The 13,330-nt window shown below is 61.8% G+C and overlaps 1 protein-coding gene across 4 annotated transcripts in view; it reads left to right on the top strand.

Annotated features, from left to right (window-relative positions):
* The window catches only part of HSPG2 (heparan sulfate proteoglycan 2), a 108,851-nt gene that overhangs the window by 70,849 nt on the left and 24,672 nt on the right, over window positions 1–13,330 (top strand). For 2 of the 4 annotated variants that reach the window (XM_070458879.1, XM_070458877.1), the window contains exons 39-62: window positions 108–194; window positions 1,246–1,304; window positions 1,498–1,662; window positions 1,822–1,932; window positions 3,848–3,948; window positions 4,052–4,232; window positions 5,299–5,424; window positions 5,604–5,753; window positions 5,835–5,977; window positions 6,247–6,382; window positions 6,476–6,624; window positions 6,834–6,984; window positions 7,694–7,863; window positions 7,986–8,127; window positions 8,569–8,720; window positions 8,873–9,008; window positions 9,110–9,261; window positions 10,255–10,390; window positions 10,547–10,698; window positions 11,382–11,520; window positions 11,618–11,769; window positions 12,359–12,494; window positions 12,611–12,762; window positions 12,943–13,081. In XM_070458879.1, coding sequence (XP_070314980.1) covers window positions 108–194; window positions 1,246–1,304; window positions 1,498–1,662; window positions 1,822–1,932; window positions 3,848–3,948; window positions 4,052–4,232; window positions 5,299–5,424; window positions 5,604–5,753; window positions 5,835–5,977; window positions 6,247–6,382; window positions 6,476–6,624; window positions 6,834–6,984; window positions 7,694–7,863; window positions 7,986–8,127; window positions 8,569–8,720; window positions 8,873–9,008; window positions 9,110–9,261; window positions 10,255–10,390; window positions 10,547–10,698; window positions 11,382–11,520; window positions 11,618–11,769; window positions 12,359–12,494; window positions 12,611–12,762; window positions 12,943–13,081 — 3,317 coding nt within the window. Of the gene's footprint in view, window positions 1–107; window positions 195–1,245; window positions 1,305–1,494; window positions 1,663–1,821; window positions 1,933–3,847; window positions 3,949–4,051; window positions 4,233–5,298; window positions 5,425–5,603; window positions 5,754–5,834; window positions 5,978–6,246; window positions 6,383–6,475; window positions 6,625–6,833; window positions 6,985–7,693; window positions 7,864–7,985; window positions 8,128–8,568; window positions 8,721–8,872; window positions 9,009–9,109; window positions 9,262–10,254; window positions 10,391–10,546; window positions 10,699–11,381; window positions 11,521–11,617; window positions 11,770–12,358; window positions 12,495–12,610; window positions 12,763–12,942; window positions 13,082–13,330 lie in introns of all 4 variants that reach the window. The other 2 variants (XM_070458878.1, XM_070458876.1) reach the window with 1 other exon arrangement.

Below are 13,330 nucleotides of genomic sequence, written 5' to 3'. Positions count from 1 at the left end.
TCAAGGCCCTGGGGAGTGGAGGGCATCGCACTCACTCTTGGGGCGAAGGTGGAGGGAACAGGGTAGGGGCGGGTGTTCCGGAGCCTCAGCTTCGCCCCCTACCCCAGGTTCTCCCGCACCTGTGAAAGCCTGGGAGCTGGAGGGTACCGCTGCACTGCCTGTGAGCCTGGCTACACCGGCCAGTACTGTGAGCAGTAAGTTTGCTATAGGAGGGATGCAGGGAGCGGGGCCTGGGGGAGACTCCTAGGTGAGAGTCCTGGATGATGTTGCTCAGAAAGGTCCCAACTAGGATTGTGTCCCTCCCCTGCCCAAAACCCTGCCAAGATTCCCCGGTGCCCTTGAGACCAGCCCAAACTCCTTAGGTGGTAGCTTTATCATTCACCAGGCTCATCCCTCTTCTGACACCTCACTCCATATTCTAGCTGGGCTTCCCTTCTTGACTTCTTCATGTTCAGTTCTTTACGTGTGCTGTTTTTGCTCTTCATGGATCATTCTCCATCCACACACCCCCTCTCATCCTGGCTAACTCCTGTTTGGCCTTCAAAACTCAGCTCTATTCCCTTGTTCAGTGCATTTTTATTGAGACTCTACTGTACGCCATGCAGTGTGGCAATGTGTTGGAAATAAAGTGATGAGCAAAACAGATTCAGTCCCAACCCTTATAGAGTCTACTGCCTGTAATGGGAGACAAGACAGTGGGTAAGCCTACAAGTGAATAGTTACAAACGGGGATGAGTTCTCCGCTGAGTACAGTCTGCTCCAAGGGAACAGAGCAGCTCAGGAGTCTCGTCCTCTGGGAAGCATCCTGATTCTCAGGGCTGGACAGGTGCCCCCTCTCCCACCATGCCCCCCCAGCCCCCACACATGTCCCTCACTCTCATTTATGTGGTTCCTCAAGAGCACGATTTTATCATGTTTGCTGTTGTGCATCCGTAACATTGCTTAGCGTGTGTGTGTGTCTGTTAGTCGCTCAGTTGTGTCCAACTCTGTGCGACCCCGTGGACATAAGTGTTTGTTGAATGACTATTTCCCGGAATCCAACCTGCTGACCTTTCCCCCTGCCCTACTCCACCTTCTCAGCTCACAGAGGCTCTGCGCTGGGGCCTTTCTGGTCTCTGAAAATCCTCCCTGAGCTGAGTCTCCTCACCCCGTGGTGGGCCGAGAGCCGAGCTGACTCCCCAAGTCCGCCAAGAGGCACTGGGTCCCCTTGGGCCTGACACAGCTTGTCGTTGTTCCTCCTCACAGGTGTGCCCCGGGATACGTGGGTAACCCCAATGTGCCAGGGGGCCGGTGCCTGCCGCAGAGTAAGTGGGTCCACGGTCTTGGGTCAGAGGTGGTGGGCAAGGCAGGGGACCTGGGGAGTCTGAGAGATACTAGGTCTGGGGAGCAGGGTGAGCGGGGGATGCGCCAGTCTTTGGGAGGGCAGGGAGATTTGAGACAGTGGTACCTGGCGGGGGCCTCCTGTCTGAGTGGCCTCCCCTGTCCCTCTCCCAGCAGATCAAGCCCCACTGGTGGTACAGGTCCATCCAACTCGGAGCGTGGTACCCCAGGGGGGCCCCCACTCCCTGCGGTGCCAGGTCAGTGGGAGCCCACCCCACTACTTCTACTGGTCTCGTGAAGATGGGCGGCCATTGCCCAGCAGCACCCAGCAGCGACATCAAGGTACGCGTGGCCCCAGGCCCCTCGGCCACCCCGGTGGAAGGGGAGACACAGGCCTGCCCCTACCCTACTGAGATCCTGTAGGGACCCACACACAGGACTGGGTCGGAAAAGGGTTGCATCTTCACTGATGAGCCTCACTCCCCCCATCCTCACCACCAGGCTCGGAGCTGCACTTCCCCAGCGTCCAGCCCTCGGATGCTGGAGTCTACATTTGCACCTGTCGGAATCTCCATCATGCCAACACCAGCCGGGCAGAGCTGCTGGTCACTGGTGAGTTCCTCGTCCCCTGTCCCCAGCACTGCCTGTCCTGGGCCAGGCTGCACACTGCAGAGGGGGACAGTGGTTTCCCGGATGAGGACACTGCCCAGAAAGAGGGGAAGAGATGATGGCGTCAAGATGGTAGAACTGATACAGGCAGAACTGGCAGGACTTAATACCGAGAGAGAGAAAAGTCTAGGAAGATGCCCAAGGGTCTGGATTCCAGCAGCTGGGTACACAGGGCACCATTTACTGAGATGAGAGAGGCCCCAACAGCAGTTTCTTCATTTGGGCTGCCCCAAAAGCAGAGACTGAGACAAAGATTTGTGTGCATGTAGTGTATTTGGGAAATGAACTGGAGAGGAGAAGGCACCCAGTAAAGCGTGTGTCATATCACTGAGCATGTTACCACTTAGAGCAAGTGTTGCTGAACAGCCGGGGCAGCACCGGGGAACTCCAGAGTAAAGCCCCAGCGCCCACCTGCTGCCCCAGGGCCAAGGGAACTGGGCTACGCATGCACCAGCTCCCATCAGTCACTGACTGGGGCCTGTTCCAGGAGCACTGAGGCCGCTGCGTTCTGTCCCACCCTGTGGGCAGGCACAGTGACCTGAGAAAATCCTTCTGCAAAGAAACGCGGCTGCTGCAGAATTCAGGCAGGCGGGTGTAGGAGTGACCAGGCCGAGGCGTGTGCACGGGACCCTGGCAGCCCCTGCCACCAGCAGGTCCCAGGGAATCACAAGTTTGGTTTTAGCCCTGTTAAAAGTTTGAGATGTTTGGGGAAACACTGAAGTGTGTACATGAGGTGGGCATTTTGGAGCTGTGAGTCTGGAGCTCAGGAAAGAGGCCCTGGCCAGAGAAGTGAATTTGGGAACTGTGGGTACATGAGTGGACGCAGGGTGAAGTCACCCAGGACAGAGCCTGGGGAGCCCCAACTTGAGCTTGTCAGATGGAAGAGGGAGCAAGTGGGCACAGCCTGCAGACAGGAGGAGGCTGGGGGAGGGGGTGGCTGGAAGTCAGGGGGGAAGCGGCTTCCTAGAGAGAGCGGCCCCCTCGTCAGAAGCTGCCAGGAGGTCAGCTCCAGGCAGAGAAATAACCCTCGGAGATGATGCTCTGACAGGAGCGGTTTGCAGTGGAGAGAAGAGGGAGAAACCGGATTGGAGTGGGGCAAAGAATGGATGGGGAGGCAACCAGTGTAGATGACTGCTTCAAGAGTCTTGCCTTTGAACAGAGGGCAAGAAATAGGGCAGGAGCTGGGGGGGAGGAGGGCACGTGTGGGGTCAGGGGGTCATTTTCAGATATGGGAAATTCTAGAACACATTTGTCTGTGGAGTGGGATGATCCCACGGGGAGGGAGCCAGAGAGGGCACAGCTGGGTGAGAGGGTCCTCGGCACTTAAGAAGGGGAGTGGAGGGCGGGCTGGAGGTGGGGAGAAAGCTCGCCCTTCAGGGACCAGGGAGGAGGGAGGTGGGGAGATTGGGGATCGTGGAAAATTCCTTACTAGTCATTTCAATTCTCTCCAGAAGTTGAGTTGAAACCACGAAAGTGGAAGGAGGACTCTGGAGGGTGGAGAAGTTGGGAGGAGGTGTGAAATGGTTGTTTAGGAAGATAGAAACTCACGCCAGACAGGGAGCCCCGCTGGGGTGAAGTGCGAATTGCTAAGAGCTTGTCTGTGGTCTGTGATGGTGAACCGGAGCCAAGGGGATCACGGTGTGACGTTCCCTGGCCACAGCCTGATGGGTGCTTGGTGCCCGCGGGGGAGAAAGGAGATGATGGATTTGAGCCAGGAGGAGGAAGGGAGGTGTCAGGGAGTGGAATGGAAGCTAAGCCAGACTTGGGTGATGGAGAGAGAGAGGGTGAGAGAGAAAGTGGACCCAGGACAGGGGCCTGGCCAGCACCCAACTCCCCGGGGAAACTCCCGCCCCCACAGAGGCTCCCGGCAAGCCCATCACGGTCACAGTGGAGGAGCAACGCAGCCAGAGCGTGCGCCCCGGAGCCGACGTCACCTTCATCTGCACGGCCAAAAGCAAGGTGGGCGGAGCAGGGAGTGGGCATTGGTGAGGGTCTCTCTCCTGGGGTCTCTGAGCCGCAGTCCAAGCCCCATGCCCATCTCCCTGGCCTCCCCCGCCTGCAGTCTCCGGCTTATACCCTGGTGTGGACCCGCCTGCATAATGGGAAACTGCCAAGCCGAGCCATGGATTTCAACGGCATCCTGACCATTCGCAACGTACAGCCCAGTGACGCGGGCACCTACGTGTGCACCGGCTCCAACATGTTCGCCATGGACCAGGGCACAGCCACGCTGCACGTGCAAGGTACACTGTTCACGTCCATGCCCGACCCACGTGGCCCTGCCCTTCCTCCACACTCTCCAGGACCAGTGAGCATCTCTCCATTCAGCTGACAGCTTCTGAACTGGAAACGGCAGGTCCTAGACTCGGAAGAAATGGGGGTGGGAGGTTAGACAAGCAGTATCTCTGCCGTTCCACCCTCCGTGTTCAGTGGGGAGCCTGTAAACAGTGGACAAACAACACTATCACACTGGTGCTGGGATGGGAGTGGAGCGAAAAGAGTGAGGCTTGAGGTGGGCCTGAGGTGAGAGCTCTTCTACATGGGGTGGTCAGGGAGGACCCCCCGGAGGAAGTGACATCTCAGCTGAGACCTGAAGGGAAGAGAAGGTGTTCAGCCATGCAGGATCTGACAGAGGAAGCAGCATGTGCCAAGGCCCTGAGGCAGGAGCGTGCTGTTGGAGGGAGGGCAAGGCCAGTGTGGGAGGGTGGGTGAGGAACTTGAAGATGTGGGCACAGGTGAGTGCACACATTGAGGCATGGCAGGGAATTCAGACGTTTTTGTTCTGAAAGCCACGAACAGGCCATAAGTGGGCAAGTAGCAAGATCCCATTGACTTTTTTTTTTTTTTTGGCCGCGTGTGCGGCTTGTGGGATCTTAGTTCCCTGACCGGGGATCGAACCCACACCCTCAGCAGTGAAAGGGAAGACTTCTAACCACTGGACCGCCAGGGAAGTCCCCACCCCCTCCACCGCCAATGACATTTTTTTTTAACATTTTTTTTGGAGTCTATTGAATTTGTTACAATACTGCTTCTGTTTTATGTTCAGATGTTGGTTTTTTGGGCCAAGAGGCACGTGGGGAGCTTCGTTCCCCGACTGGGGATCGAACCCACAGCCTCAGCAGTGAAAGTGCAGTCTTAACCCCCGAACCGCCAGGGAAATCCCTCCCATTGACAATTTAGAGACTCCCTCTGCCTGCTCTGTGGACAGATGGCCACGAAGGGCTGGAGTGGAAGCAAAGGGAGCAGCAAGCAGGCTGCTGGCGCGGGTCCCTCCCCTCCCTGACTGCACACTGTCTCCTCGCTCCTCAGCCTCGGCCACCCCCTCCGCCCCCGTGGTCTCCATCCACCCGCCGCAGCTCACGGTGCAGCCAGGCCAGACGGCCGAGTTCCGCTGCAGTGCCACGGGGCACCCTGCACCCAGCCTAGAGTGGACAGGTGAGGCCATGGCGGGAACAACCGTCAGAGCCTGGCTCTCCTGGATGTGGGGTGGCGGGGGGGGGTGGTGCAGCCAGGGGCAGAACGCTAGGAGGTGGACCTCAACCTCTCGGTATGCAGTGGGGGCCCGGCAGTGCCCACCCCAGTGGGTGCTGACCCCGCCTCCCTGCTGTCACGAGGCCCTGGTGGCCAGCTCCCTCAGAAAGCCCAGATGCATGGTGGCATCCTGCGCCTGCCGGCCGTTGAGGCCTCGGATCAAGGCCAGTACCTGTGCCGCGCCCAAAGCAGCGCCGGGCAGCACGTGGCCAGGGCTGTACTACACGTGCACGGTGAGAGGACCCGGCTGAGTGGGGAGGGCGGGGGCGCCCTGGCAGCCCTGGGGAGGTGTTCTCACAGGGCTCTGTCTGCAGGGGGCAGCGGGCCCAGGGTCCAGGTGAGCCCAGAGAGGACCCAGGTTCACGAAGGCCGCACCGTCAGGCTGTACTGCAGGGCTGCGGGGGTGCCCAGCGCCACCATCAGCTGGAGGAAGGAAGGGGGCAGCCTCCCCCCGCAGGTGAGGGTACCGGCTGGCCGAGTCCCAGCACCTGCCCTCTTGCCCCGTTCCCTCTCCTCCTCCAGTTCTCTCCACTTCCAAGAGGATGCCCTGATCAGACTTCCCACTACAGGCATCCTGGCAGGGGGCAGCTGTCAGCCTCCTGCTTTGCTGTGTGCGTGCCCACCTGCAGCCCTGATCCCGGCTCTGAACTGGCCTGTACCTCTCTGCCTGCCCTCCCTGGCCAGCCCTTGCCAGGCTGCCTTTGACCCCTTCTCCCCGTGTGGCAGGCCCGTGCAGAGCGCACAGACATCGCCACGCTGCTCATCCCTGCCATCACGGCCGCCGATGCCGGCTTCTACCTCTGTGTGGCCACCAGCCCCGCGGGCACCGCCCAGGCCCGGATTCAAGTGGTGGTCCTTCCAGGTGCGGGGCCCCCAGGGGCTGGAGGAGTAGGAGGACCAGCCTTGGCCCCCTGAGGTCGCCTCACTCCCCCCCCAACCCCGCCTTCCGTCTTAGGTGCCACCACCCCACCGGTCAGGATTGAGTCCTCCTCACCTTCTGTGACCGAAGGACAGACCCTGGACCTCAACTGCGTGGTGGCAGGGCTGGCCCACACCCAGATCACGTGGTACAAGCGAGGGGGCAGCCTGCCTCCCCACGCCCAGGTACGAGGGTCCCTGAGCCCCGTGGCAGGAGACCCCAGGGTGGGGCAGTCCATCACGCCCCCAGGGCACCCTGCACGAGCAGTGTCCACCCTTACTTCCCTCTCTCTGCAGCCCCCTCTGGGGGGCGGTCCTGAGTGGAGCCAGGCTCAGGGGGCATGGTGGCCAGAGCCCCTCCCATCCTCGCAAACCTCTGTCCTCACCCGGCCCAGGTGCACGGCTCCCGGCTGCGTCTGCCCCAGGTATCACCAGCCGACTCTGGAGAATACGTGTGCCGAGTGGAGAACGACTCAGGCCCCAAGGAGGCCTCCATCATCGTCTCTGTCCTCCACAGCCGCCATCCGGGCCCCGGCTACACCCCAGGTGAGGAGCCAGCGGGGCTAGGTGAGGGCTGAGCCCTCCGACCCCCCCTGTGCTCCCGAGGATGCTGCCCCGGGGTCTCTTCGGGGGCATCTGGACAGGAAGAGGCGCTCCCGGCAGGCCCCGATCCCCTCCTTCCCCATGGGGAGAGACGAGGGGTCTGACTTATAGGTTCCCGCATGGGGGGGGGGTACTGTTTCCGGAATTCGTCAGGAAGCAGCAGAGTCAGGGTTGAACTCTGAGCTGGGAGTCAGGTTGACCTGGGTTCAAGTCCCGGCAGTCCTGGTTCAACCAGCCCCGGGCTGGTGACTGTACCTCTGGGCCTCAGTTTCCTCATGTGTGAAATGGGGAGAGCATCCCTAGCGCACTGCAAGTGCGGAGCACGCGTTCTGAAGAACGGGGCCGTGGAGTGGTTGTCAGCATCCTGTGGCCCGCCCCACCCCGGGGTGCTAAAAGACCCTGGTTCCCTGCAAGCCAGGGCAGCTCGTCACGGGTCAAGGTCTAGGCGGGCAGGCAGATGGGCCTGGAACGCAAGTTGAAGGTCAGAGAGGGGAAAGAAGGGTCTAGCTGGCTCTGCCGAGGCAGAAAAGTGTGGTCCCAGCCCCCAGGCCTCCCATCCGTCCTCCAATCTTGGGCCTGGTCAGACCCCAGGGCGGCAGGGCGGGGGGCGGCTCAGGAGCCCCGTCCGCTGACCAGCTCCTCTGTGCCCCAGCTCCTGGTGGAGCCCCGGCTCCGGGCGGCGCCCAGCCCGTCCGCATCGAGCCCTCCTCGTCTCACGTGGCCGAAGGGCAGACGCTGGATCTGAACTGCGTGGTCCCCGGGCAGGCCCATGCCCAGGTCACGTGGTACAAACGTGGTGGCAGCCTCCCCGCCCGGCACCAGGTAAAGCAGCGACCCCCCTACCACCGCCGCCCCCCACCCCGGGCCCCAGGCCAGCCTGCGGGAGGGGTTGGCTGGACGGAGCGGCTCCAGCCCCCTTCCTGACCCTCCCTGGTTGCGCTCAGACCCACGGTTCGCTGCTGCGGCTGCACCGGGTGTCCCCGGCTGACTCAGGAGAGTACGTGTGCCGCGTGGTCCTGGGCTCTGGGCCCCTCGAGACCTCCGTCCTAGTCTCCATCGAGGCCTCCGACGCCGGCACCATCCCCGGTGAGTGGACGATCAGTGACAGGCTGGCAGGGGCCCCAAGGGCCTTCCCGAGGGCTCATGACTTCTGTTGCTGACGTGGAGATCGGGGCTGGGAGGAGGCCCACGCTGGGGCTGGCCACAGGGCCCGGCCCAGGCGGCCTCCACGTTCCTGAGTAACCCGCCATCTTCACATCTCTGTTCTGTCTGGCCCACTCACGCACGTTCCTGCCCCTGCCTCTCTTCCTCCCTCCCAGCCTCAGTTATCCTCATCCTTCCCTCTTCCTCATGCCCCTCTGCAAGCCTGGGCTCCTGCCCCAGCCCCCTCCCCAAGGCTGGTCCGCTGAGGACCTCAAGCCCAGGAGGCCTCTAACTCTAAATGGCACCAGGCCAAGCCAGCTCCAGGGTGGACGTTCTGGCCGTCTCCCCTGGGAGGCGTCTATGACCCGCCCCCTCTTCCCGCAGCCCCGGGACCTATCCCGCCCGTCAGGATTGAGTCCTCGTCCCCCACGGTGGCCGAGGGGCAGACCCTGGACCTGAACTGCGTGGTGGCAGGCCAGGCCCATGCCCCGGTCACGTGGTACAAACGTGGGGGCACCCTCCCAGCCCGGCACCAGGTACCTGGGGGCAGAAAGGTGGGAGGGGGCCGGTCAGGACTGCATGGCGGACCACGGGGCGTGGAGGGAGCTGAGCTCCGAGGAACAGGGTACGGGGCGCCCGCCGGGCTCTGGGAAGCCCTCTGCTCACACCCCTGCTTGTGACTGTCCAGGTGCGTGGCTCCCGCTTGTACGTCTTCCAGGCCTCCCCAGCAGACGCAGGCGAGTATGTCTGCAGGGCCAGCAACGGTGTGGAGGCCTCCATCACAGTCACGGTCACCAAGACCCAGGGAGCCAACTTCGCCTACCGTGAGTGGGGCCAGCCGGCCTGGGCTTGGAGGGAAAAGGGGGGAAAGGCCAGGGCTGCTGCAAAGGACTGGAGTGACCAAGTGACCGGTCTCCTCCCCCAGCTCCGGGCGGCGCCCAGCCCGTCCGCATCGAGCCCTCCTCGTCTCACGTGGCCGAAGGGCAGACCCTGGATCTGAACTGCGTGGTCCCCGGGCAGGCCCACGCCCAGGTCACGTGGCACAAGCGTGGGGGCAGCCTGCCCGTCCGGCACCAGGTACAGGCCTGGAGGATGGACAGACCGGGAAGGGGACGGGATGGGGGCCGCCCGGAGTGGAGGTCAGGGGTGGGAGAGCGGGAGGCTCCTCTGAGACGGAGAGGCCCCAGACCCCTCTGCACAGGTGATGCTCAGAACCCGGACGCTCTGGCCTGTCAGCCCTGGTGTGAGTGTGACTGCCGCTTCCACCACCTAGTCGCTTGTGGCCTTGGGCAAAGCACTTAATCTCTCTGTAGCACATTTTCAGCAACTGTAAAACGGTAACGATCGTACCAACCTTACAGATCTCTCTGTAGCACATTTTCAGCAACTGTAAAACGGTAACGATCGTACCAACCTTACAGAATTATCTTAAGGATGAAGTGAACGAATTTACCTGCAAAGTGCTCAGAGTTCTGGCTCACTGAAAGTGCTATGAGCTATTATTAGTGTAGTATCATTAGCTGTTAGTATTGATATATTTTAGAAAATTTAGGATGCCACTGATTGCAAAATGCACTCTTATTTTATGTACCTCTGAGGCAAAAAAAAAAAAAACCCTGCCATTTGTAATTGTAATTCACTATAAGATGCATAGTGATTTCAGAGACATGTAAAACTATGTCTAGGGAATTCCCTGGCTGTCCAGTGGTTAGGACTGTGTTTTCACTGCCAAGGGCCTGGTTTCCGTCCCTGGTCGGAGAGCTGGGATTCCATAGGCCACACGGTGCCACCCAAAAAATAATAATAAAGCAAAAGTAATATGCGTGTTACCAGCTCCATCCTATTTTTTCTAATGTGTCCAGAAGTTGATGGAGTGTGGTGTTAGTGTTTGCTCAGTTCCCCACGGCTTTTCCTGGTCACCCCCTGGTCCTGGGATGAGACAGTCACTTCACCTCTGAGCAGGAGGGAGTCAAAAGTTAGCTCTCAGGCTCAGACTGAGGCAGGGCTGCAGGTGATCGGTGTGAGGGTCCCGAGAGACCCCCCCTCTGACCCCACCTCCGTTCTGGCCAGACCCACGGCTCCCTGCTGAGACTCCACCAGGTGTCCCCAGCCGACTCGGGCGAATACGTGTGCCGAGTGGTGGGCGGTTCAGTGCCCCTGGAGTCCTCTGTCCTGGTCAGCATCGAGCCTGCAGACTCTGTGCCTGGTAAGTGGTGCGGGGTTTGGCGGGGGCGGGGGGGGCGGTGCTTCCCACTCCAGCAAAGGCAGGACCCCAGAGACCAGCAGCCCCCTACCTCCACTCACACCCTCCCCTCCCCGCCTCCTCCCAGCTGGGGATTCACTCTCTGGCCTCTGTCCCCAGCACTGGGGGTCACCCCCCCGGTCCGGATCGAGTCATCCTCCTCACACGTGGCTGAAGGACAGACCCTGGATCTGAACTGCCTGGTTTCTGGGCAGCCCCACGCCCAGGTCACGTGGCACAAGCGTGGGGGCAGCCTTCCCGCCCGGCACCAGGTAGGAGGCGGGGAGCTACAGGGGGACCCTCGAGACCGCGGAGTGAGGATATTGCTCTGCCAGCTTGCCTGGCCAGTCCTTTGACTTCCCCGAGCCTCAGTGTCCTCATCTGTCAAATGGGCTCACACTGCCTAGCTCACCTGCTCCATAGTGAAAGTGAAAGTTCAAGTGGCTCAGTCGTGTCCGACTCATTGCGACCCCATGGACTGTATAGTCCATGGAATTCTCCAAGCCAGAATACTGGAGTGGGTAGCCTTTCCCTTCTCCAGGCGATCTTCCCAACCCAGGGATCAAACCCAGGTCTCCCGCATTGCAGGCCGATTCTTTACCAGCTGAGCCACAAGGGAAGCCCAAGAATACTGGAGTGGGTAGCCTATCCCTTCTCCAGCAGGTCTTCCCGACCCAGGAATCAAACCGGGATCTCCTGCATTGCAGGCAGATTCTTTGCTAACTGAGCTATTATGGAATCCACCTGCTCCATCAGACATCCACAAATGCTGGTCCCCCACTTCCTCCCACTAGACCCAGTTCCAAAACCCCATCAAGGGAGCTGAAGGGTCCTGAATGCTGGTTCTCCCAGGAAGAGCTCTCCTAGGCTCTATCAGGCTGGGGGGGCGGGGGCCAGGTAAGAGAGCCTGAACTGTGAGCCCCAAGTGCAGCTCTGAGCCCACCCGCCCTCCCAGGTGCATGGCTCCAGGCTGCGGCTGCCCCAGATGACGCCAGCGGACTCTGGGGAGTACGTGTGCCGCGTGGTCAGCAGCTCAGGCACCCAGGAAGCCTCAGTCCTGGTCACCATCCAGCAGCGCCGCGGCCCCACCCGCTGTGAGTGTCTCAGGGTCCCCGCAGACGGGCTGGGAGGGGCCGCGCCACCCCCGCTGGCTCCCACACCCCCTGACTCCCGTCTCTCCCCCGCTCCCAGACCAGAACGTGGTGTACCCCGTCCGCATCGAGTCCTCCTCTGACTCCCTGGCCAACGGGCGCACCCTGGACCTCAACTGCCTGGTGGCCAGCCAAGCCCCCCATACCATCACCTGGTACAAGCGCGGAGGCAGCCTCCCCAGCCGGCACCAGGTACGGAACCAGCGAGCGGGGAGGGCACACGCCGGGGGGCGTGACTGGCCCCGACGGCAATCGGGAGGAACTCCGCACAGCCCCCTCTGTGCTCACTGAGTCAGCCAACACACGCCGAGCGCTCTTGCCGAGGGGCCCTGGGCCAGTGCTGGGGACACGGGGAGGAGTCCCACTGACCTCCGTGGGTCCTGTAGAGACCGTTCTGTGACTCACTCACTCCTGGCCCCTCCCTGAGAACCTGCTCCATGCCACGTCCCACTCCCGCCACTGAGAATTCTAAGGGGGTGAGAGCAGGGCATGCCCTCGGGTAGCTCAAAGACCAACGGGGAAGGCAGGTGTGCCGGGGGACAGCAGTGTAGTGGAGTCCCCACGGAGGGCCTCGGCGGGCTTGCTGCAGGGGTGACGGCTGAGAAACAGTGCAAAGGCTGGAGGCGCCGCGCACCCAGCCCAGAAGCGCAGGAAGGCCGTTGTCGGAGTTCAGAAGGAGACCGGGGGGGCTGGCCCCGCCCAGCAAGGCAGCGAGGCTGCCAGAGTCTGGGAGAGATGGAGGGGCCGCCCCCCCACCCCACTGACACCCGCTCCGCCTTAGATCGTGGGCTCCAGGCTCCGGATCCCCCAGGTGACACCCGCGGACTCGGGTGAGTACGTGTGTCACGTCAGTAACGGCGCCGGCTCCCAGGAGACCTCACTCATCGTCACCATCCAGGGTAGTGACTCCTCCCACGGTGAGCACTCCGGGGGCAGGGGGGCAGGCGGGTGGGTGCCGGGGGAGGCAGTGGGGTCCGGGCCCAGTCACTGCCGTCTGACTCCGGCTGTGTGGTCTGTTTCCCTCGGTCCCCAGTGCCCAGCGTCTCCCCGCCGATCAGGATCGAGTCCTCGTCCCCCACGGTGGTCGAAGGGCAGACCCTGGATCTGAACTGCGTGGTTGCTGGGCAGCCCCAGGCCACCATCACCTGGTACAGGCGTGGGGGCAGCCTTCCCGCTCGACACCAGGTACGGAGCGGAGCCCGGCCGTGGGGCGGGCAGCTCGGGGACAGCCCCCAGGGCAAACGGCTCAAAGCATTAGCTGGCAGTACTTCCTCCTGCCTGAGGCAGACAGAGGGTGGCCTCAGCTGGTCTGATGGAGACCCCCAGCCCCTCAACCCCCCCCCCCCCCCGTCTCTGCACCCCCAGGCCCACGGCTCCCACCTGAGGCTGCACCAGATGTCCGTGGCGGATTCAGGCGAGTATGTGTGCCGGGCCAACAACAACATCGATGCCCTGGAGGCCTCCATCATGGTCTCAGTCTCTCCCGGCACTGGTCGCCCCTCTGGTGAGTCCAATGAATGACCCAGGAAGGGAGTGGGAGATGCTGGTACCCGTGTTGCCTCGAGAGGAAGGGCTCTGTAATCAGGGCCCTCAGACGAGGGGGTGGTCCAGGACGAGGGCTCCCCAGAAAGGTGCCTGGGTTCACATCCTGCCAGCACCACTGAGGACCTTGAGAGAGAGACTCCCCTCTCGGCTTCGGTACCCTCGTCAGTGAAGCGGGGATATGGGTCATTTCAGCCTCAGAGAGCTGTCC

The sequence above is a fragment of the Odocoileus virginianus genome, chromosome 30 (assembly GCF_023699985.2).
Source record: "Odocoileus virginianus isolate 20LAN1187 ecotype Illinois chromosome 30, Ovbor_1.2, whole genome shotgun sequence".
Classification (NCBI taxonomy): Eukaryota; Metazoa; Chordata; class Mammalia; order Artiodactyla; family Cervidae; genus Odocoileus; species Odocoileus virginianus.
Note: the sequence above shows the minus strand (reverse complement) of the source record. Positions and strands in the feature narration are given on the sequence as shown.